Source organism: Harpia harpyja, chromosome 3, assembly GCF_026419915.1.
Source record: "Harpia harpyja isolate bHarHar1 chromosome 3, bHarHar1 primary haplotype, whole genome shotgun sequence".
Lineage (NCBI taxonomy): Eukaryota > Metazoa > Chordata > Aves > Accipitriformes > Accipitridae > Harpia > Harpia harpyja.
In genome coordinates, this window is record NC_068942.1 from 15,311,582 (window position 1) to 15,335,546 (window position 23,965).

Genomic DNA, 23,965 nt, shown 5'->3' on the forward strand with positions numbered 1-23,965 from the left:
CCACCCACTTCTCCATTCATTGCCATTGATTAGAATGCTTACATTGATCTGACTGGAACAGCAATATGAACTTCACAGTACTTTTCATAGTTTTCCAGGTTTCTAACCCATGGGTGGAATCATCTTACTGTTTAGCATCTGTAAGTCTTCAGCTGTGCTAAGCTGTGATTTGACTGATCATGCCATTGTGAAATGTGGCAGCAGTAGATGAGCCACGGGCAGTTTTGTAGCTATGGAACACAACTGACCTATAAAAATATCTCTGGTCATGTGAACATATTATAAAGGGTTTAAAATAGTTATGTGATGCTTGATGAAAGGCTAAGAATGTCTCTTTGTGAGGCTAAATGACATCTCTCTATTGAAATCAATATGGCTCAGATCCGCAAACACTGAAGTACTGCACTGCAGCTGTACCTATTCCCTTGGGTTTTGTGCTAAAAAACTGCACAGTGTGGACATTACACAAGTCTATCTCAAAACTACCAGTCACCTGCTCCTTGCTGCCAGTCAGTTCATACAGCTGTTATGCAAGAAAATATAAAATGGCTGATATATTTCTAAAGAAAAAGTACTGGCATGATAAAGGAGACTTGAGCTGATTAACAATTACTCCCAATCAATATCATAAGCCTGATAAAAGAGAGTCCCACTAATTATTAGAATTTTCCTTTCATCATGAATTTACAGTAAGACCCTGTGCAAATGTACCTTGCAGCTCTCTAGTTGTTATGAAGAAGGAATCAATTGTCCCTGTTGCTTGAGAGTACATGCCTGTGATACTCTTCTGCACTCCTAGCAGGCTGCAAGGAAAGCCTAGAGACTAGAAGCAGCCGACAGTGCACCAGAAGCACTTAGCTTTAGAAATCTGACATTCAGAAGGTTAAAGCAACGGGTCTGGTTTGAAGAAAGTTGGTGCTTTGCCAGAATTGCCTCTGGGAAAGTTTTTATGGCATAGACACCTAGAGCATTTACTTGTCTGCTGGAATAGAAAAATGGTGGTAGCCCAAGGGCTAAGGGAATTTCCTACTTACTCTTTCAATTGTTATTCAGGTTTCAATGTTACTGTATATCTTGCTAAAATGTTATACAGGTTTTACATTCCCACTCTTAAATTTCAATTGAATGCAGTAACAAGCTGTGCAGTGTCAACACAAAAGCTTAATAAGATTGTATCTACCTCTGTCTCTCTAGATCCCTATATGAAGCCTATTGCTGGTTAAAATTAGCATATTATCCTTACTGGATCCTATTGCTGCTGACAAAGGATTCTGATTTAAAACCTGTCTGAAGATTCTTGCACAACAACCTCCCTGTGTACAGTAGATTTTACTATCTCAGATTCCCTAATCCTCATTAAAAACCTCATGAAGACTTCAGTCAGCACATCCTTTCCAGGCTTTAGGATTATTGCTCATATTTCTGCAGAAAGACAAAAAGGAAAGAGGAAAGATTTTTAACCACGATATGTCCAGGTAATACTGTATTTTGATAAATTAGGATTTTCTCATTCTTTATCCTTTTTTCTTAAAGCTTAATTACATATCATGCAGAGTGCTTCCACAGTAAGGGCAGTGCTTAGCCACTCAAATGCTGAAACCGCTATTGTTATATAATCTGATAATGTATACTAGGTACTTCACAGGAGCCATAGCAAGACATTGCCCTTGCCCCAGTGCGTCTATAGTCTAAATTGTGTGATCTCCTGAGAACCAGTGCCAAGCAGCAGAAACACAGACAAAACACTGCAGTAGTTTAATTGTGTATAAAATTTTAGCAGATACTTGTACTATGGCACTTTCTTCTCTTTATCTTTTAATAAAAATACAGGAAAATAAAGGTAAAATGCAGCAAATATGATTAACTATGCAATATGGTGTTTTCATAGAGCATAGCAGAGAGAGGATGCTATGCAAAATATTGTTACACATCAAAAAAGCCCCACAGGGAATAAAAAATTTCCTCTGGAAAAAACAGAGTTCAAGCTGACACAGAAACCAATGACTTGTTAGGCCTGGCTCACAGAAATACCTACAAACATGTTTAAATTTACTCAGTGAGGAGTCTCATTGACTTAGTATACTTTCGCTTCCACTTCAAAGAATATATGTAATTTCACATATCAAAAAGCAGTAATGCTGGCCCAAGAGGCAGTGAGGTGTTTCCCGTGCTGGGTTAATATCCTGGGATGCAGAGGAAGCCAGAGAGAACAACTCACACCAATGGCAACGGTGTTATGCATACGCACTCAGTGCTGCTTTGCAGTTAACACTTGGCTAAGTTTGTTGTATTAAAAATAACTCACTGATTAAAATGATTTCGGTTTTTTTTTGGGTTCAGTTTAACACTTTAAAATACAAAGCTTTGCAAAGTGATAACAAAATTCAGATCAGTTTCCTGCTGGGAGCAGGAACTGATGACTTACAAGCCAGGTAGTTTTTTGCATGATTTGTTTATTTACAAAATGTTTTCTCAACCAGTATGTTAGAAATAGCAACACAGGCTTCTCTTTTTTTGCAAACTTAACTAAAGTGTTACCGTGTTTTCAGGTGGAGCTGTCTCCTAACTCTTTACCCAAGGCTCAGGCAAGCTTCATTGCTTAATCAGCAGATTTTGTTCTCACTAAAAATCCCTTTGCTACATGTGCTTTTTCAACGACCGCCTTGCCTGGAAGAGTGGATCTGGACATCTTCTGGGGGTGCAGAATGTAAAAGAGCCTTGGAGCTCCAACCACCAGACACAATAGCTGACGTGGTGGCACCTTTACCTCCTCCTACGGAAACTTTCCCTCTGGACATTTTTATCATTCATCACAATGGCGCCTTGTGGTGACAAGTGAGTTAAAATACCTGGCCGTGGATCCAAGACCCAGCCACACATCTTGGGAGTCAAGGGTAATTGAAATGTCACTAGCCATATCATTCCCTTATGTGCCTTTGGTATAGACACAGACATAACTTAATCACATTTAACCATGCCAGTTACGTGGCTTTTCTATTCTTTACACCTAATTTTGAAATAACAGTATTCCTACTGACTTCAGTAAGATTTACCCCTAATGAGCAAGCCATAGGACCGCTTACCATAACGAGCAAAAGCTGAATGAGGAGCAGGATGCTGTTAAGACATGAATTTGGCGATTACAAAGTTTGATTAGCACACAGAAGATAAGTCTCACTGTTATTTTACAAACGGAAGGCTTCCTGTACTGTTCTACCAGCGTATTTCCTTTCAACACGGAGGACCATTTCTGGAACATATTTTATGCCTAGTTTTACTGCTGATGTGTATATAGAAATATGTATAAAGTGTTTATGTGGCACAGCTCACTGGAAATTATCCATCAGCTCCAGATGTGGATAACTGTTGAATAAAAACAGATCATCAATTGATTTTTACAAAGGCTGCGGAATGACAATTTGACAGTAATTTGGAGCACATCTTGAATGCATATAGCTTGAATGCGAGATAGCAGCCTAGACAAAAAGGACACTGTCACCCAATGTCCTCTCTCCCCTTCAATAAATACTAGTCTCTCTGCAGTTTTAAAATGCTACCTGCTGTTGGACAACCCCTGTGAATAACGATGAAGTTGGTTCTGTAATTTGTCTAGCTTGGTAAGGATGTGTTCATACACAGCACATCCTATTTGCTGTCTGAAAGATTGGGGATGGTCTGTGCTAAGTGGAGAGAGGTGTACCTCCAAATGGCGGTATCTTCTGTGCATCTTCGGCACCTGTCATAGGAGTGAATGGGATAGGCTGGATCACCTGGAGGTATCCATGTCTCCCCATGGATTATAGAATAAGCCTAGCAGACTAGATCAGAGACATAACTTTTATAAAGCTAAATTTAAGTAAGATGAATCTGTGGTAATTCCAGCCTCTGTGAGCTGGCAGATGAGTGGACTGAGAGAAAAACTTTTCATACCCGTCTGTCTTCTGCACTGATGCAGAACTCAATCTCAATACAGTCTTAAAATAAACACAGGACAGGAATGATTTGGCCAAATGTAGACATCTGTACAGCTATCTCAACTAGTTTCCTGCTTTTTCTTTATAGCAAATGGACAGAAACTCCTAGGTTCCTGTTCTTAGGTGATACATTTAATGCTAAAGTAGAGGTCTTAAATGGGTTAGGTAAATTGTGCCTTCCAAGTGTTCCCTTTCTCTTAATTTCATTTGGAAAGGGAGGATAGCACGATACGTACAAAACCTAAAATGAGAACAATAACATACACAAAATAAAACACAAAAATTCAGCTTCATGCCTAACCTATTTTCTGACTCACCAAACTTATTCATAGTCTTATTTCCTTTTTTTTTTTTTTTTTGTATTACAAATTCAAATTTTGAGGTGGCCACTGCCTGGGAAGGTAGTTATTGAAAACACCTTTATAAGCGCTCGGCACCTAGCACCTGACTGTAGAAGCGAGGCTGAACGATGCAGAAAGGCACGCTACACCGCTGGCACTGGAACATGAAAAGCCTACCTTCCTCCTCCATAGGAGCAGTGCCTTAAAAGTTGGGGCTTAAATTGTTATTTTAAAATGGTACAGTGGCATCTTATGCATATAAAAAAATATATGTATGTGTATTTCTGTATGTGCATGCAGGTATATGAATCGCCTATAAACTGGGCACCCTGGCATGTCTGCTTGCAGAAAGCAGGGCTGTGCAGTGGCCTGTCTGCCACTGCGGTTAGCAACAGAGAAGCGCTCTATCCTAAATTTACAGATTTCTGCATTTGGAATTTGCTACAAATGTATAGAATTTAAGCATTATACAGAAAATACCTTAGATATCAAGAATTTTGAACCTTTTCTGGCTTTTTAGAATTATTTTTTGACCACCTAGTCAAAGTCAGCTTCGCTGTTTTCTACGGTAACTGAACAGTCCCAGGTAGCATCCCACACGGACCACGGCCCGAGGCACGAGGAGAGCAGACGGGCTGACAGCAACTTTGGTGATCATCACAGGGGCTTGGATCAGAAGCGGCGGTTGAGAGAGAAGGCACAAATGCTTGGGCGTGCGTACCAAATTAAAGGCTATGGAAGCAGAACACGACACTTCCTTTGCAGTATGCCAGCGAGGGAGCCAAGAGCCACTTTGATTCACTGGAGCAAGTACTCATTAAGATCAATTAAAATCAGGGCTGCCCTTATGACACGCCGGGGACTCGAAGCACCACGTTGAAAGCATGACGCAGGTGGTCTGGGGCTAGGGCGAGACCTACAAGCCGCCTGTCACAAATCTTCGGGAGAAACCAGGCCGGGGCTTGCCACGGGCAGGCGGGCTACCAGAGGGCGGCTCACGGCGCCCGCCCCATCCCGGCCTTCCGCGCCTGCAGCCGTAAACCGGCACAAACCGGGGCGGGGAGGGCTCGAGTCACACGCGGTAGCCAAACAATGACCCTCCGCCGCCTCTTCGCTTGAGTTTGCAACTGAAATAAAGGCAGGACCGACGGGACGGGCCGAGGGCTCCTCTCAGGCCCCGCAGCGCGCGCCGCCGGCAACGGCCGCCCCGCCCCGAGGCGCGGGCACGCGCAGCCCGCCGCCCCGCCCCCGCGGCCGTCCGCCGCCGCGCCTCTTCCTCCGTCGCCCCGCCCCCGCCGCCGTGCGGGGTTTCCGGCGGCCCGTGGCGTGGCGTGGCGTGGCGTGGCGGCGGCGGCGGCGGCGCGCGGCCCGAGCTGCTCCGCCCTCCGGACGGGGTAGGGTGGCGGCTCCGCTCGGGCGGGGGAGGGAGGGGCGGGCGGGGGAGCCGCGCTGCCTACCGGGGCCCCTCCCCCCGGGACGCGGCCTCGGGGAGGGGGTCGCCTCGGAGAGGCCTCCCTCCTCCTCCTCCTCCTCCTCCTCCTCCTCCTCCTCCTCCTCCTCCTCCTCCTCCTCCTCCTCCTCCTCCTCGCCGCCTCCCCCCCCCCCCCCCCCGGCCCGGCGTGGCGGGTGCCGGTGTGCGCGGGCTCCCGGCCGGCGGAGGAGGGGAGCGGGCCGCAGGGCCGGCGCGCCGGCGGTGGTTGGCGGGGCCGGGGCCGGGGCCGGGCTGCTGCCCGCGCGTGGGTGAGGGCGCCCGGAGGGCAGTGGCGGCACCGGGCGGTCCCGCCTGCCGCGGGGTGGGGGTGCCTCGGCGGTGCCCGTGGGCCCCGGCGAGACCCCGCCCCGGGGAAGGTCCCCGTCGGCAAAGAGCGCGGGTGCCCGGGGTGGGATGACGGGGTGAAGGGGGGGCGCGGCGGGAGGAACGGCCCCGGGAGCAGGCAGGGCTGCGGCCGGGTCGGGGCAGGGGCCGCGCGTCAGGCCCTGCGCCGGGAGAGCCCGGCCCGCTCGGGGGGCGCCGGGGTCTCCCCCGGAGCGAACGGCTGCGCGCTCCCCGGTGTGTTAGTTGCAGCAGTTACACCTCGTCACCCCCGCTGCCCGGTCCCGACACGAGAGAGGCGGGGCAGGGGCTGAACGAGCAGCGTGTGTGTGTTTGTGTGTGTGTGTGTGTGTTTGTTGGGCGGGCAGGTGCTTCGGGGCGCTTCGGTTGGCGTGCGGCGCTGCTGTTGAGCGTCCGTGCGGGCGGTGGGCGCCCCGCGAGGCGGGCGGCGCGGCCTGGCAGCCGCGGCCGGGGCCGCTGAGCAGGTGGCGAGCGGGAGGTGAGTGCCCGGAGAGGTGGTACAGCACTGCCGAGGGAAAAAGGACACCACGAACGCTCTCGAGTTGCTCACTGGAAGTAGCGTTGAACGGGGATGTACCTTCCTTTTGTTTTGTTTTGGCACGAGGAGGAGGGTTTCGCCAGAGCTGGGAGGGCGGTTGGTCAAAATGGAGTGGGGTAACGCCGGTGTCTTTAGGCTTTGTGCAGAATGAGTCATTTTTAAGAGGGGCTACCTGATGGTTTACCCACATTGCGAAACAGTTTCTGTTGCCTGTCAAGACAACCTCCGGAAGGCAGGGTGGTCACTTCCAGCATGTGATAGGTGCCTAAGGAGTTTTTGTCTCTGTTACACTGCGATGCTAAACCACGCAATGAGTTCTGGTCCTAGCAGGAAGGAACAGGCAACCAGTGAAGTAATCTGAAGTTACTGGATTTTGCACGTTTTGATGTCCACGATGGCAACGCAAGCAAGATTTTAAATACATAGAATTGTCGTAACATTCCAGGTTTTTTCAGACTGTCAATTTATAAGTTGCAAATGTGTAAAATGGCTGTGTCTTTAGTGCCAGCACACATTACAGGAAGAAACATAGTGAGCGGGGCCCGAGTTTAAAGTATGCTGTAAGAGCTTATTAATTTTTAATTAATATCAGCTTCCAGTTTCAACAAGTTGAGTGTAGATGTTGGTGTAATCTAGGTAATTAACAGTGAGAGATGCTAACCTGTGGTAAAAATACTCTGTTTTAGCCTGTAATGTAAGGACCCGGTATTCCCTCAGTGCATTAATGTGCAAAGATAATTAAGAGATTTCCCGTTTACCATCTTTTATCTAAGACACGTGTATTAAATTGCATTAATCTTTCTTCAGAGATAATATAATCTATTGTTTTTGCCATTTAGATGTTCTTTGTAATTTGTCAATGTTGCATTTCTTTTATAGTCAAATGAAAGAAAACTCTGCACAGTACTCCCAAGTGTGAGATTAGCGAAGCTGGTGTAAAGAGGAATTATTACCTCTCTGGCTTTAAAAATCAAACCTGGTGTAGACATGACTTCTACATACAGCATTTGCTCTCTTGAAATAGTACGAACTCTTGTCTAACACGTGCGTTGCCAGGGACAGCTCAGGGATGAAATATGCCATCTTTCGGTTTTTTCTGTGTCTAATATCCGTTGTTATGTTTTTACACACATCCTTCACTTTGCAGCCCCTCCAAATCCCCAGTATTTTTCTGTGTATTTCCCACCTTTTCTCAGCAGTCTGGTTGGTGGATAACTACATAACTATGTCTTGTTTCTGCTCTCATGGGATGAAATTGTGAATACTGGGGAGCTGCATTTGCAAAAACAACTAAAATGAATAGGTACAATAATCATTAGCGGGATGGGTTGCTTGGAAGCTGGAAAATAGATTTGTATACATAAACTCCTTGTAAAAAGAGGCAAAATAGACTGAAGGGATGTAGTGCTTTTGAATGCTTTAGTTTAATTAGTGCCTGTTCCCATGAAATCTGTACAGAAACCATAAGACATTTTCCTTTATCAAGGTTTGTTGTGTTTGAAAGAAGGAGATAGTGAATTACAGTCTTAGAAGGCCTTCTGTTTTTATAGCACGAAGGGAAGAAAGGTTAATCGTAATGGAAAAAGGGAATTTGCCCATATAATTGGAATAGTTGTCAATTAAATAATGATCTGAATGGGAGAGATTGTAAATAATATGATGGGCTCTAACATATTTTGAAAGAAGGTAGCATCTGTCTCTCCTAGGAAGGGTTTATTCCAGGTCTAGTCCGAGCTGGCGCTCTGGAGTCCTGTCTGTCTTGTAACACTGGAGGTAACATTTCCGTGGCCCTTTGAGCTGGTCCGACCTGGGGCTCTTGCAGTCTTACAGCCCCCCTGAGCCAGCGCTGGCTTCATGTTAACAGGCAGCCACTTGGTTTGGGGAGATGAGCAGACTGAAAAGTACGCTTGCAAGAGTGGCTGGCGTCTGGCTGGACGAGCCCTGGGGCTCGCCTGGCTCCCCAGCAGTGCCGGCTGGAGAGGCGGCCGTGGAGCAGAGAGGGACGGGTCTGCGTGGGGCAGGGGACGGGAGGGCAGAGCTCAGGCGGCCCCGGGAGAGGCCGAGGACGGGATCCGGTCTGGAAGTGCAAAATGGGCATGGAGGCATAGGACAGCACCTCACAACCTCACTGTACGTTCATAGTGTGTTGCTTTTTGTTTCTACCCAAACCCTTAACGCTCTCTGTGCTAGTCTGTGGTGGCTGCTGAAGGTCCTGGTATTTAATAGCGCCATTTCAGTCCATTTAATGGTATCTTGACAGAAAAAAATTATGATATGAAAGAAACCAAATAAAAGAAGTAGAAGGCTGCTGCCTGGGAGGAGGATAATAAGATATATTTAAAAGAAACCTTTATTAAGCTTCAGTTTAGCATAACTATACCTGTATGAAAGAAAATGAACAATATACAACAGGCCAAAGATGCTGCCAGAGATTGGAAGGTATAGTTGTGTAGGCAAAAACGCAGATCTCTTAAAAATAATCAAGCAGTTTGGGGGACGGGGGCAGTTTTCCACATAAACTTTGCATGTACATGAACTGCTTTGCTCCAGAGCTGTTTATCTTGATGCTTTGCATAGGCCTGAGTCTGCATTTTTATCTTTTTTTTTTTTTTTTTCCGAAGTTAAATCCCTTTAATTGGAAATCGGCTTGACCTGTGGTGGTTGCTGAAGAAATCTCTCTATATCATCCGGCCCTACTGATCTGTATTTAATGTAATTCTTTCACTAGCTTATTATCCTTCAACCTCCTGAGCAATTTTTCATTGGTCTTTTAACTCTGCACGATTCTTAATGCTTCTTTTAAAATGCCAAAAGAAGAGTTCCTATTTGTATTGTAGTCCTGATGCTTGTTTATCCTTCTTTTATAATAGTTTTCTCTTTCCTCTTACTTGTTACAAACTACTAAATCCTATATTGCTTTTAACTCTTTAGAAGTAATTTACCTTCACTTGTATCGTTTAGACTAATACATTTTTATAAAAGCTGTATGCTCTTCCCTGTTTCTTCCTACTTACTTACTTTTGAGCCAGTTGGCCAACGTCAGCCAAAATTGACAACGTGGCGTCAGTGTCAAAGATATCAAATTTTTACAGGTTTTATGAAAATCATCAAGTTGGTAGAGGGGGAATGACCCAAATTAATGGTTCTGCTAATGGAAAATCTGCAGCATGATTTCAAGTTATCTGCTCCATTAGACGTGACTTAAACTGGCCAGCTAGTTGATGTACAGCTCTGAACCAGCCGGCGGTTATGCTTCTCTTCGACAAGCTGATAGGGAGCACAGCTGGGTTTGACAACAGTGCTGTAAGAGCTCCGGGTTGTGGCCAGAGGGAGCCCGGAGTTTGCAGTGCTGATGTGAAGTTGTGAAGGATGCGTATGTGAGATAAGTGATTTGTACCTGATCTTGAAGTACCCCAGGCTGAATGATTCTTGAAATTGAGCTCTGTAAAGCCGTAATTGCCATGGAGCAGCCTTCAAACCATGCTAGTCAGTGAAATTTTGAGTTAGAAGCTGGTGTATGTGCTGGTCTACCTACACATGATACCAGGGCTTGACAGCAGTAAGTTTGTTGAAGTTTAATGTCTGTTGGCATATTATGTAAATAGATATTTACTTTTAAGAGGGAAAAATCCAGAAGGAGAAAGTATTTGTAATCTTCACTTATATCTTACAGCAGCTCCTCACTGAAAAGATAAAATAACAATTTTCAGTTTGGAGTTGTGGTTTTTTTTTTTGTTTGGTTGGGTTTTGGGTGTCTTTTTTTAAGGAGGGAAGATTGGGGTTTGTGCTGCTTTTTTCCCAGTGCCTTTTCTAAAAGGTGGTTGAACAGGACGTTTGGGGGAAATGTGACATTGTTGGGTTTTGGCATTCCAGGAGAGCTTGAGGTGGATCCAGCATATCGTCTTATGCATTCCCTTCTGCACTGAATGTCAGGAGTAATTCATGTTGTTGACAGCTATGTCAACATGTGAAACTGAATGAAGGACAGGAACTAAACAAAAAGCTAATAATAGAAGAGGAAGAAAGTGAGAAGTGAACGCTTTGTTGGTAAACTTTCTTGCTGTCACGAGTAAGAGGGTCAAATAGTGCAGCCTGTCCTTATCTGTTACCACAAGCGCCTTCTTGTTGGCAACGTTCAAGCGAAAGAGAGCTGTTTGTACATCTCTGTGCGTTTTGTGAGTACGGGAAAGAAGCAATTTACCCAAGAAACACGCACAGTGGATTTATGTAGAGGCATACAAAAGTCACTTTGATTCATCTCCATTTGTCTAATTATTTACCCTACTTTAACCTTATGCTTCCAAAAACTCTATTAAGTATGGTCTCACTTGTACCCATTGCAAGCATTAAATATGTGGTTTGTCTGCCAGGCAATGTGAGGCATTATGTTAGTTGTTTTTTGATGCGTCTTCTGTGATGGAAGAGTCACTTTTGTTGGTTCAGTGATTACCACAGTATGTATCCTGTGATAAACTATCTGGCAACTCCAGTACAGGCTGTTGAAGAAACATTTATTGTATTTTGAGACATGCATAGTCATCCCTGTTTTGGCCTCTAACAGGTTATGGGCTTTACTCCTTATTCTTCCCTAGTGAAGCTGATGAACAAGTTAATCAGAAGGCCAGCTTGTGAGAAACAGTTTGTGGTACTGGAGGATGTAAATTCTGGAGTGCTGTGTTACTGCCCAAGTGTGTTGTGTACTGCTAGCAGAAATCGGAGAATACGTCTCACATTTCGTTGTGTGTTGGTAAATCTAACAGTTTATATCACACAGGTATGGAGCGGCTGCTAAATATGGGACAAGCATACGTAAGAGGATCTTTATTAGTAGAGAATATGATACAACCCTTCTGTGTCCTGAAGACAACATTCAGCTATCAGTATTTCTTCACCATTGTAAATAGAAAATTTTAGTAAAGAGATTTACCTTTAATTTGGCTCTTTCTAATTGTTAAACCTGCTTGTTTGTTTTACTTGTGATTTGGTGTAGGCTGTGTAAAACACATCAGTATCCTTAACTATTAGTATGTTTTGTGTTGATTTTTTTTAGGTGGCCTGGCAGTACACAGATCTGGTACATTTTGTGTTTATCTGAATTGTTACATAAATGAAAATATTTTCTCTTATCAGAAGTAAAATGCTTTCTATGGAGACTTCTGCTTCTGATGCCAGGACTCTCTTGAAAACTTACTTTGTTGCTTGGCTTAAAGGAAGATGATGTCATTAATGAATTCTGAGCATCCTTCAGGAGGCTGGTGACCCTTCTATCATTGGTGAATGCTGTCATGGACAACTTCAAAGGGTAAAGATGGTATTTTTGTGAGTCTATTTCACACTAGTGCTCTGATATAGGAAACGTGGGTTAAGTTTTTGGTTTAGATTAACTGCCCAGAGTTTACTCTTTTCACTCTTAGAACCATTCACAAATTATGGAAACAAATTAGAGGAAACAGTTTGCTGGAGTATCTGTCCAACTTTCTGTATGAGCTGTCTTTGAAGGGTGTATTTACTCTCCAGATTATAATATAATATAATATAGATATACTTGAGCTAGCTTTAAATGAACTAATTTGGGTCTGGGAGCAGTCTTACCGCAAAATAGAAGCAGCGAAGTAACTTAGGTTTTGTTGAGCTGTATACTGCTGCAGCCTGACTAGGCACCTGAGTACTTTGTTTAAAAGTCAGTTTTAGTTTAAGTATTTCAAAATTATACTACGGATAATTTTAGCTGTACCTTCAGATACTCTTCTACAGTTGTTTACTGCAAGGGACAGATTTCATTTCATACTTGATTTCATTTCCCTAAGTCAGTGCAAGATTTTCTTCTCTTAATAAATCCCTGAAAATAATGCTTAATTTAACCATTAGTCTTTTTTTGTTGCTCAAGGGCTAGTTTTGGCTAATGTTTGTTCGTAGTCTTCTCTTTTTTTAAACACAGTAAATGGGAAGCCACACTTAGTAGCCTCCAACTAAATAATTGTCTTAAAATAAAATGTAATAGTTTATTATTTTAGTAGCAGTACTTTGTTTAAGAGGATATTTGAAAGAGTACAGTTTGCTTTCTAAGAATGTTTCGTCTGCTCACTGTGTTTATTCATTCTGTTTCATCAGCTCTTTTCCAAAACACCACAAGCAGTTAGTGCACGTTATGAAGGACTCCCGACCTTTCTCATCTTCCTAAGTCATACCTAGATGTCACCAGTGTTTCCCATGTTAACAGTTCTGAGCATGTTTTACTATATGTGCCTTCGGCGCCGAGCTAGGACAGCGACGAGAGGAGAAATGAACAGCCGGAGGGCTATTGAATCAAACACCCGAGCCTTACCTATCAACGTTGAAATAGTTCAGTATGCCAAAGAAGTGTTGGATTTCAGCTCTCACTATGGTAGTGAAAACAGCATGTCCTATACCATGTGGAACCTAGCAGGTATTCCAAATGTGTACCCTAGTTCTGGTGACTTTACTCAGACGGCCGTCTTTCGAACTTACGGGACCTGGTGGGATCGCTGCCCTAGCGCTCGGCTGCCCTTCAAGAGGACGCCACCCACCTTCTGTAGCCAGGACTATGTGGAACTTGCTTTTGAGGAACCAGTTTATCCCACTGCAGTGCACATTCTGGAAACGTATCATCCGGGAGCTGTGGTCAGGATTTTGGCATGCTCTGCAAATCCTTACTCACAAAATCCACCAGCTGAAGTAAGGTAATTTTTTTTTCTTCTCCTTTATGCTTTCCTGTAAGATGTTAAATGCTACAAATAATGTGGCTTAGCGAACTTTACTTCCTAGTATTTCTCTGCTTTGTATCTGACCCACTAACGTTTTCTTTATTTCTGCATGTTTTTAAAACTGTGGTGACATGTTCTTATAGCAACTTCAGAGCTGTGGATTTTTTTTGTAGGAATTAATGCAGATCCTAATATCAGATTTGATTTGTGTAATGATAGCTTTTGTGTTGGAATTTTTATGAGCAATAATTACTATATATGTACAAAAATCACTTTTGAAACGGCAGTTCTGAGTTCTTCTCTTTCTCCAATAAGAAAAGCAAATTGTGTAGAAGAGGCTGAGGATTCATGGTTGCTGTATCATCCTGCTTCAAGTAGCCATAAACTCCTTCTCTCTGCATGCTTTAGGCTCTATGTATAGTACAATCAGGCACTATAACTATTCATATGGAAATGAGGCCAAAACCAGAAGCACAGAACAGTCGGACAAAAGATGATGCCATTTGTCTGATCTTTATTTTTGGTCTGATCAAAGGGTGTGAGCCGCACTTCATTTTTACACTAGCTTCATAGACTAAAAGAAGCTGATTTGATCCTGTTGGTTTTCCTTATAGTAGGAACTCCTGATGAAATTCCAGTTGGGGGGGGGGGGCAGGAAGATGGGGACCTGGGGAATGGTAAGATAGTAAAAAACCCACTCTGTATGAGCTGTGGAGCTCTTAGTGAGGAGGTGAGGAAATAGAAATGGAAGGAGAAAGGGAACAGGTAAAAGCACATAGTGGGGAAAAAATTGGGAAAAGCTATCAGTATATGCAATCAAAGTATTCCATATACATCAAAAAGAGATGAAATTATACCAAACCCATAAAGGAAAGGAGAACCGACAGAAGAAAAACTTAACAAAATATATCCTGTAGAAAATGATATGCCACCAAATACTGTATTCCTTTAAAATGCACACTTTGGTGGTATAAGTTTAGGTTTTGGTTCTTAAAACAATACACTTTAGTTTTGTGTAAAGACCAAGAAGTGTTGAAGGAAAGCTCTAGAAATGTTAACTGAAGGACCTATTTAGTAAGGTGCACTAAAAAAAGAGAAAATTGTTCAGAGAGATAAAAAAAGATGGGAGTGAAAAGACTAGTATAAAATTTACTGGGATGTGCTTTATGACTTCTCTTGGGGTGTGGTCAGAGTGAGAGCTCAGACTTTCCCTTCTTCATAAGAAAGGATGAAGTTTCTGTAGGACCCTGCTTTTGATGTGTAGGCAGGAGAGTATCTTCTGTTCTGCCTACCTAGGTTAACAACATTTTTGGTTAGAAGAAGATTGTCTCAGGGAGCCTCAGAACTAGTTGTCAGTGCTGCATCTTCAGTACTTGCCAGTCTTTATGCTAGAGAAGTGTTGGAGGGACCTTTTTTTTTTTTTTTTTTTCTTTTGGCTTACCTTTCCTCAGCAGGACTTGTCTGTTCAGAGCTGCACATTTGGTTTGTCTCCTCCTTTCTTCTGAAAGAGACAAACATGTCTTATGCATCGTGTCTTGAAGGCAAGATGAAGGAATGCTTTCTCTACGTGAGGTATGCAGTATTTTTTCTCTGTTCATTTGCTCGCCTTTATGAGGGGAGTATGAAGAGTTGCAAGAACACGGTCTCTTTTCTGCTTCAGTTCTTGTTCCCTTGTATTCATGTCCAAAAATTCTCTGAGGTGCCAACTAAGAATTATTTTTTCGAAGGTGGAATGCTGCTGGTAATCTCAGTGTTTAACTGATGTCTTGGACTTGAAGAACTGCCATACTATTTTCTTCTGTTAAAAAAGGCCATGTCCTAGTTACTTGAAAGGCACCTAGAACCTTGTTCGCCTCTTCTGACTGTTTTGATACTCAATTTTAAATCACCTTATTACCTAAAAACCTTAAAGTGCTGCTTTGTTTTATCTGCGGACTCTGGATCTGTTTCTTTCTGAACACCAGTGTAGAAAGGGTAGGTCATTAGAAAGGTTCCTTTTCACCAGTTCTTACTTTGATATAAAAAGAAGGCCAAATTAATGGTGGAGTCAAAACTGTTGAGAGGAAAAAGTCTGTTGAGACTTGTTTAAATGTTATGTGTAGTGGATTATACTAGTCCAGCTGAGTAATCGTTTTTTCTCTTTGTTTAGTATTTAAAACATCAGCTCATCCAAGACTTTGGTGTGTGCAAAAGCTTCTAACCTACAAGAGGCTCTGTAAGGACTTGGTGTACTGCAGTCCTTGCTCAAGAGCACTGTATATGTTCTTGTAGAAAAATGGCAATAGCCCACATAGTTGGCCAATGTGTTGCTTTGTTGCTCACTTTATGCTTCAGTTGCATGGAAGAACGAATTATGCAGGTTTTCAGAAAAAGGTCTTTAGTCATGTTGCTCTGTTGCTGGTGGATTGAATACTGCTGTCAGTTACAGCTTTGTATGACACTGTCTCAGATCAGCTTTATTCAGAGTCTTTTTAGAGGTGGGATCAGGTCTTCATGGAATGGGAATAAGCTTTTATTTTTCAGAATGTAATGTAATTGTTCCTAAATAACTCAAATGCTTAAAACATGACAGTTAATTTGAAGTTTTTTCATTATGGTTTAACCAGCTTCCAGCAATTTGAGGATTCTCTGTCCTTTCATGTCTTTTGCTACTTTAAACACAGAAGAAATTACATCACTCTCCTGCGCATAAAACAATTTTTAAAAATCCTAAGTGTCAGAGGAACTACTGTCTTTACGCATGGAGACCTTTTGTGCTTTTCATTAGTGCCACTCACACCTTGGCTGGTGAGAATTTCTTAAACTATACTAACATATGCTAGTATCCATGTACAAATTTGTTACATGAATTATCTGAGTGCAGAAAGTCCAAGCAAAAATTAATAATCTGGGATTAAGGGAATATTGTAGCATATAGTCTCAGTTTTTATGTGGTGAAGAAATCCCTCCCTTTTTTGTATTGTGTTGTGCTTATACTAGTGTAGCCTTGAGATTTTGCACTGTGGTGCACATTCTGTGTACACAGGGTTTGGTGACAACGATGAGTCCCTCTTCAGCCAGTGGAAGAGGCAGAGCTCCACACAGATGTGATGGGGACACTGCACCTGATAGCGGCGCGGCTGAACCCAACCAAGAGAATTTTCTTTGTTTCTCGTAGTGTATTGGGTTGATGGATAAGATATAGCTAGCTTCTGAGATGAGGAAAATGTTTTCTTTCCTGTCTCTTTCCTCCTCATTTACCTGGAAGGCTTACTCTTGGCGATTCCCTAATGGCTTCTTTGGTGTCAGCCCTTTTGAAACGTTTTGATACTCCTAATAGTTAGCTGCTGTCACAGAAGAGTTTGTGTATGTTTAAATGGGAGCTTTCAAGTCAGAAATAACTTTTTCAGAAGTTTTCCAACTTCTTCCTTTTACAAAAATAACTTTGCTTTTTAAATTTGGAATATAAAAGAAAAAGTTGGTCCCTGTTCTTCTGTCGGGGTCTTTTTTTAACTTAATTTGACAGTTTCTTTTATCTCATGTACATTATAGTGACACCACATATTCATGTACTTTTATAAAAGCTCAAAACCAGAGATTCCTAACTAGTCTGGGATGTATGGCGGTGCTTGGGGTGATGTTTCATAGCATATGTCCTTACTGCTATGCGATGATTGCTTCTGTAGTAGATTGGAGATTGTTTTATGATTATTTTTTTTTTCTTGTTTTCCACAGATAAAGTGTAACACTGATTAGGTTGTTTCTCACAGGTGAGATACCATGATCATTTGACTGGCTAGGAGCAGTTCCATTCTGCCTTGTGTGTTCCTGCCATTTATTTCTATTTAATTTCATTTCTTTCATGTCGTTTAGAATTTTGCTAGATGCTCTTTTGAGCAAAATTCCGAGTTTGATTTGTAGATTAACAGTTTGGCTCAATATTTCCTAGCTTAGCTGTGTTTGCTGCATGTGAGGTTCCTTTCTGTTTCTGAAGGTCTTGAAGCCTGTAGAGGCAGAAGCTGCTGCAACCAGAGGAGCAGGCTAAGGAAGATGGACAAAGTAAAAGGCTCCCTCTCCTTCCATTAGGAAGTTCATTGTATTTACGCAATACAGTGCTAATCCAATGTTGCAGATTTGTTTGCTGGCACCCAGGATAGGGACCAAAATGTTTGATGAAAAAAAATGCACCCTTCTGATAAAGGGAGTCAAACTAGAAAGGCAGTGTACTGAATGTAAGATATCCTCTTTTGCTTGTAGAGCGTGGCATTCAGATGGTTCTTTCATTCTACCTTTTGTTTCTTGTGATTCTCAGCTGAAGGCACCCAAAACACTGCTGATACCATCAACACATTCGAGTGTGATAAGGGACCTTCAGGGCTGTATCTCACCTATGTGTAACACGCAACTTAAGTTCTAGTCACTTGTGTCCTTACTTATAACTTGTTTTGACATCATCAGGGAAACAGCTTTTTCTTGTCCAGATGACTGTCATAGAAGAATGAATTCTGGGTTCATGGGACACCGTCATTTTTGAGAAACCCATAAAAAAAGCTCATGTGGACAGGGCAGTTATTTCAAATACCTTTTGCTATTTTAAATGCCCTGAGCATTCTTGGAGTCCTGTCTGCTCACTCTGGTATTTCGGAATTCAACTCTCAAAGTGGAAGTGAAAATCTACTGCATATTCCCCCATAAGTAATTAGACTGCTGTGAACTCTGCTTATCACCTTTATCTGAATGGTTCTAAAATTGTTCTCATATCTTCCTTGCCTTTTGTATTTATGAACTGACAGCTGTGGTCAGGGGTGCACTTTCCAGGTTGTGTTGAATCTAGCGTGCTGGAGCATCCCCGGCATGTTAAGAGGCAGGAAACATTTACTTGTAGGTAGCCTACAGATTATTTACAGAGTACTTGCTTGGATAAGAGCAAATGGGATGTATTATAATCACATATCATGATTATAATTGTTGCAGAAGTTGTAATTTCAACAAAGGTGTGGTCATATTAGTCTCTGAGTTTCCTTATGTTCTCCTTGTTGGTTTATCTGAAACTTTCCCTTCTTTTGGCTTTTAACACAGCTGTAAGTTTCTTGGGACAGGGCATTTATTTTTTGTGCTTGAATCGCACATAGAGCTTTATTCACTTTCTACACTAATCTCAATTTTACAGTGCAAGAAATCTCAGCAGATTGCAGGCAAAATTTAATCTTGTCTTGCCGGAGAGAAATCTGATTACTTTTCCTAGGACCCACTTTCCAAAGAATCTTTATTGTTATATATTTTCTTCAGAAGTAACCAGGTCTACTCAGGCGTTACCTTAGCCATTAAAAAGCTTTCCAACAACGTTAGGTCAACAAAAAATTAAACAAGCATTAAATATGTGCTCTCATTTGACACAAACCTTGCAAGTATGTTTCTCAGCCTAAAAATCACTAGACTGTATTTTCCTTCATGGTGAGGGAGGGAGAATGGGAATTTCTTTTTTTTTTACCACATAAGTGTATGGAGTCTTTAGGATCAGAAATTTTAGCAGAACAAGTTCCTGGCTATCTTCGTGAGGTAGAGAGAAATCTAATGGAAAAACTGAGTCCATTAAAGCTGAATGGAAAAACTTCACTTAAAGTCCTCATTTTCTTCAATCACTAGAGAATGAATACGGATGTTACTGCCTCTCATTCAGGCTTTGCATGGCAGTGTAAAGATTGAGGCTTTCTAGCACATTGCTGGTGAAACCTTCTTATCAAAGCACTCTCATCACAACATCTTTGATCAGCTGTTACTGTATTATCTGCAAGACTTGAGGACAAAAAATGTCCTACCTTCAGTCATTTGATTCTGCTTGATTTTTTGAGAGCTACCTAATTAACTCAAAGGGGAGACAGGGGGAGGAAAATTCCTTCAACTTCTTTACAGGTATTTGTTGGGATTCAGTTTCTCTTTGCTTTGGGTTAAGTAGTTTATCGAACATCTTAAGCTTGGAACAAATGCAGACAACCTTATTGGGGAAGCTGATTTTGGTACACACTCTCAAACCAGGACTGACTGTCAAAATGCCTTTCTTCTGATGGATTTTGAAATGGATGACCATAACAAAAAAATGCTCCAGAGCAGAAGAAATGCAGTTCTTACTGAAGCCTCTTGGAAGTTTAGACTTTTTTGGTCCATTTCCAACTGTGGAGTCTTCACTCCCATTCAGATTACATGTAGCCCGTAAGTGTCAAAGTGCTGATCCTAGATTAAGAGACTGCTTCCAATAGTAGTAATGGGTGTATTAAGGGTACGCCTACACTCAGGAAGAATTTGCCAACCCTGACTCAGAGCAATTGCTATGGCCTGTTCTTGTGTGCGGTGCCACCAAGGCACAGAAGAACATCAAATCAACCTGACAGACTTGAGGTTTTCCAGTTAAACCAATAGCTAACTCCTTTAAAGTTATATTGGTGGGCTGTTGATGAAAACAGTATGACAAGGACAGTGGGAGACATTCACCAGTGGTCTTGTTCATCAGCACTTGCTATGTAATGTGGAGTTTCGCTAGACTGTAAAGTCATGCTACATGTCCTTCCTTTTCTCTAGTTTATTACAAAGACTGGAAACTAGAGACACTGCTTGCTGAAGGAGGTTATTGCTCTGCAGTTTGATGAACCTCCAGATGCATTGTTTTTTTCCAAAGCTCTGCTACTGCTAGATAATCCTCTCTCCAGGGCACCAAAGGAGAAGTCAATAACTGAGACACGTTCTGTTAAAAGTTGGTGGTCCAGTGTGTGCTAAATTAGTGAAAAAATAGCCTTGAGTTTCCCTAAGGATACTTTGAGTGGGTATATCAAAGTGTCTAAGCAAAATGTCAGATGGTGATCTGGATGTGTTCAAGAAAGGTCATGTGCATTGCCAACATTAAGTATTTGCTTAGGGAATCGACCTATATGAGAGGGCGTGACAGTGGGACTACATCTCTTTTTGCCATGAGTTGACATTCATTTCCTAAATGAATGAAACCTTCTCTTAGTAATAAGTGTCTCTTAACAAAAACTGTTAACCTTAGAGTAGTTGTCCACCCTCCTATGTTGGTACTTTCTGGTGTGCCATACATTCACCAGTCCTGCGTGTTTGGTTTTAGTTCACGACTTTTTTTTTTTCCTTTGACAGAAGACTTCTGCAGGCTTCCCGTTCAACTGTAAGGTATTTGTGGAGACTGGCGTGATGTAGGATAGGAAAATTTACCTGTGCATACCTGAAAATGTCCATTGTGAAATGGAAGTTTCAGCCGATGTGGATTAATTTTCCTACCCTTGAAATAGTAGCAAATATCAAGCTTCTAAGCCTTATTTATACTGTGTGCTATGTTTTAACGAAAGTCCTTATATATTTTTTACTTTCTGTCATGATGAACAAAGTTTAAGCATTTGGTTCTGGAAAATAAAATGTTTGTTTTTTGGTTTTGTTTTTTTCTTAATTAATATTTTTCCCCTGTGTGTTCTGCAGTACATGTCAGTGTTGAGCAATACTTGTAAGTTCAGAATAGTGGTATCTGGTAGGGAAAGCCAAGATGCTGAGGTACTAGGGAGCAGATACAGCATTTCTAAGACCCGTGTGACAGGACAGCCTCAGAAATCCTTGAAGCTGGGACTAGGGTGATCGGAAACAGATGGAGTAGATGTGGAAGCGTCTGGGTTATGCACACAGGGTACAGAGATGGCTGTAAGCAAACTGTCAAAGGGAGTAGCAGCAGTGGCTGCTGGAGGCATCCTTCTTTAAGGAATAAACTAGACTTGAGGGAGGAAAAAGATGGACATCAGTGACTGAAGGACCTCTAAAATCCATTCACTGGATGAGGACCCATGCAGATATAAAGAGCATGTTTCTGTTTTCAGGCCTTTTATTAGGTCTTCAGTGCTCCCTGACTTACCAAATATAAGACTTGATTCTGCAGATTACTCAATTGGCAGCAGGTTTCGCTGTCATTTACTGGAGGAGATTTGAGGGGTGTGTGTAAAAGTAAGGGTGTATGTAAGGAAATTCTGTGCGTGCCTTGAACCTCCTTCTGTCACTGGACCAAAGCAGAGAAAACTTTTTAGTTTACTGGTTTGGAAATTCTAATGTTTTTTGCAAAGGACCCTTTCAAAAATGACTTGGAAGATTATATTTTCTTTGGTAATTTGACAGTGAATTACTTTTAAAAGCAATAATTTGCTTGCCTAGACAGATAAACAAAGTAAAGTTTAGATTTTTTTTTTTTTTAAATAATGTGCAATGCTGCAATTTGAACAGGTTTGTTGCTAAAGAATCTGAGCTGTGGGGTTTTTTTCTTTTTCATTTTTTTGTGAAAACCTTCTGTGGGAAATAAGAGGTGAGCTGACTGTATATTTATTTAGGTTACATGGCAAGACTATTCCCTGCATACTTACACTAACACACCATCATTGTGAAGACATCTAATCCATTTGTTATGATTACCTTACCTGTGAGGTGTTAGAACAACTTGCATGTGAGTAACAGTACTCTAACACAAGTGCCTGACACTGAGTACACAGCTTGTTTTGTTAGTTAGCAATGCAGAGAAAATATGCTAAGGTCATGAATTAGTGTGCCCTGTTAAATTAATCCTTAGGATATTTATGAAATCTAGGGAAAACAATTTTCCTTGTCTTTTCAACCATGTTTCTCACTTGTTAAATACTTCTGACAGAGAAGTGCTCTTACTGTGTTCAGGAATTGCTTTCGTAACTTTGACTTTAGTCTGTATACTGTCTGTGTGTGCAATTTTTCTTTCACAGATGGGAAATCCTTTGGTCTGAGGCACCTACAAAGGTGAATGGTCCTCAGGCTCGGCAGTTCACACCTTGTATCAAACAGATAAACTTTCCCACAAACTTAATCCGACTGGAAGTGAACAGCTCTCTTCTGGACTATTACACTGAATTGGATGCAGTAGTACTACATGGTGTGAAGGAGAGACCTGTGCTTTCGCTTAAGGCTTCGATGATTGATATGAATGATATTGATGAAGATGAGGATGAAGAAAAATATGGCTGTGGAATGGACACCCTTAATAAGCAGTTCAGTGTTGTCACCCTCAGGGAATGGCCGACTAACGGATATTTTGATAAACTGCCTTATGAGGTAAGAAAAGCATGTTTATACTCAGTGTATTTGTCTTGATCGTTAAGGGTGCCAAGGTGCTTTATAGGGTGCTGGTCAAGATTGTTATTTTTTCCAGTTAGAGTTGCTTGCATTCTTTTGTGAATCTCTTGCAGCTATTGTATAGTTATGCCTGAATTATGTAAGTCTGTCTACTTCCATGGATGGATATTAGCAAGCCACTTTGCTGGTATTTGCATAGTTATTGCACTTTTATTTCTCAAGAATCTGTCCACTCAGTGTTTACACCAGTTATTCTAGCCTTGAATTTCTAGTTCTTGAATTTAGAAGCTTCTGGCAGTTTTCCAGTAGTCTTAGTCCTCATGCTTGATGAAGAAGATAATATAAAAGAGAGATGAAAAGATTGAATCAAGATCTGTAAGTGGAAATAGTTTGTAATAGGCTAAAAGCTTCTTTTCCTGTTATCTCTCTTAAAAAAACCCCAGAACTTTGTTCTTGAAACGGCCATAATATTTTTATATTATTATGAAATAAGCTTCTTCCATCCAGCTAAGTTTTGAATCATGGTGCAGGTAAAAAGCGTTATAGCTGGACTTCTGTACACTGTCTTGTTTTGATGTTTGCACAGAAAACAGTTGTGAAGAAACTACTCCTTTCAGATCCCCTGGCAGTGGGGCAGTTGCAAGTGTGCTCAGAGTCAGTGTAGATAAATATTTTCTTTCCTGTAATTTCCAGTATGATGAGACTGTGAAGTATGATTGCTGAACATTGTGTGCAGGCCAGGAAATTCTCAGTGGGGTGTAGCTGTTCATGGAGGCTAATACCCTAGTTAAAGTAAGAATTGAGAGATGAAATCATTGTCTTCACCTCTCCTGAAATAAACTGGGTTTGCACATAGTAGAAAGGACCCTTTACTTGCCGGTCAGACCTCTGGTCCTGGGCAGAGACATGATTGTTCCTGCTCTTCAGTGTACTGCAGTCTGGCAAAACTGCAGTAAATCATCAAATGCTCAAAGTGCTTGTGGCTTGAATCGGAGGCGCTTTTGAAAGCAAAGGGAGGATGGTGAGAGATGCTGTCACCGATTGCAGGGCACTTTCAGAAATACGTGATCTAATCAAATAGTATTTTGGTTTTGTTGCATCTTTTGTCTCTAAGTACCCCAATTTGGCATGTGAAGGCCATGGTTGAGTGACTGTGTGCCCTAGTAACCTGCACAAGTTTGCTGTGCTTGTAAAGAGGAAGAGTGAGGAAGAGAATGTAACAACTCTCTCCATCTTTCTCCTGTGTATTTATCTTCTTTCTTAAGTCTTCTTCAGTTCTTGAGTTTGTTTTGGTTTTTTTGTTGTTGCTGCAGTGGAATAATAAATGAGGGTACTAACTTCACCCTGAGTTAGCTCTAGTGGTTTTTTTTCCCCCAGAGTCCATATAGTGTTTAATACACTGTCAGTGCTTGTGTATCAGTACTGAAGTAAAG

At 41.9% G+C, this 23,965-nt stretch overlaps 1 protein-coding gene across 7 annotated transcripts in view; it reads left to right on the plus strand.

Annotated features, from left to right (window-relative positions):
- The first annotated feature begins 5,625 nt into the window (after window positions 1–5,625).
- The window catches only part of FBXL4 (F-box and leucine rich repeat protein 4), a 63,704-nt gene continuing 45,364 nt past the window's right edge, over window positions 5,626–23,965 (plus strand). The window contains exons 1-4 of one of the 7 annotated variants that reach the window (XM_052781456.1): window positions 5,626–5,709; window positions 11,818–11,989; window positions 12,799–13,388; window positions 22,166–22,511. In XM_052781456.1, coding sequence (XP_052637416.1) covers window positions 12,880–13,388; window positions 22,166–22,511 — 855 coding nt within the window. In that variant the 5' untranslated portion in view covers window positions 5,626–5,709; window positions 11,818–11,989; window positions 12,799–12,879. Of the gene's footprint in view, window positions 5,710–6,739; window positions 11,990–12,798; window positions 13,389–22,165; window positions 22,512–23,965 lie in introns of those variants that run through there. The other 6 variants (XM_052781459.1, XM_052781458.1, XM_052781455.1 and 3 more) reach the window with 6 other exon arrangements.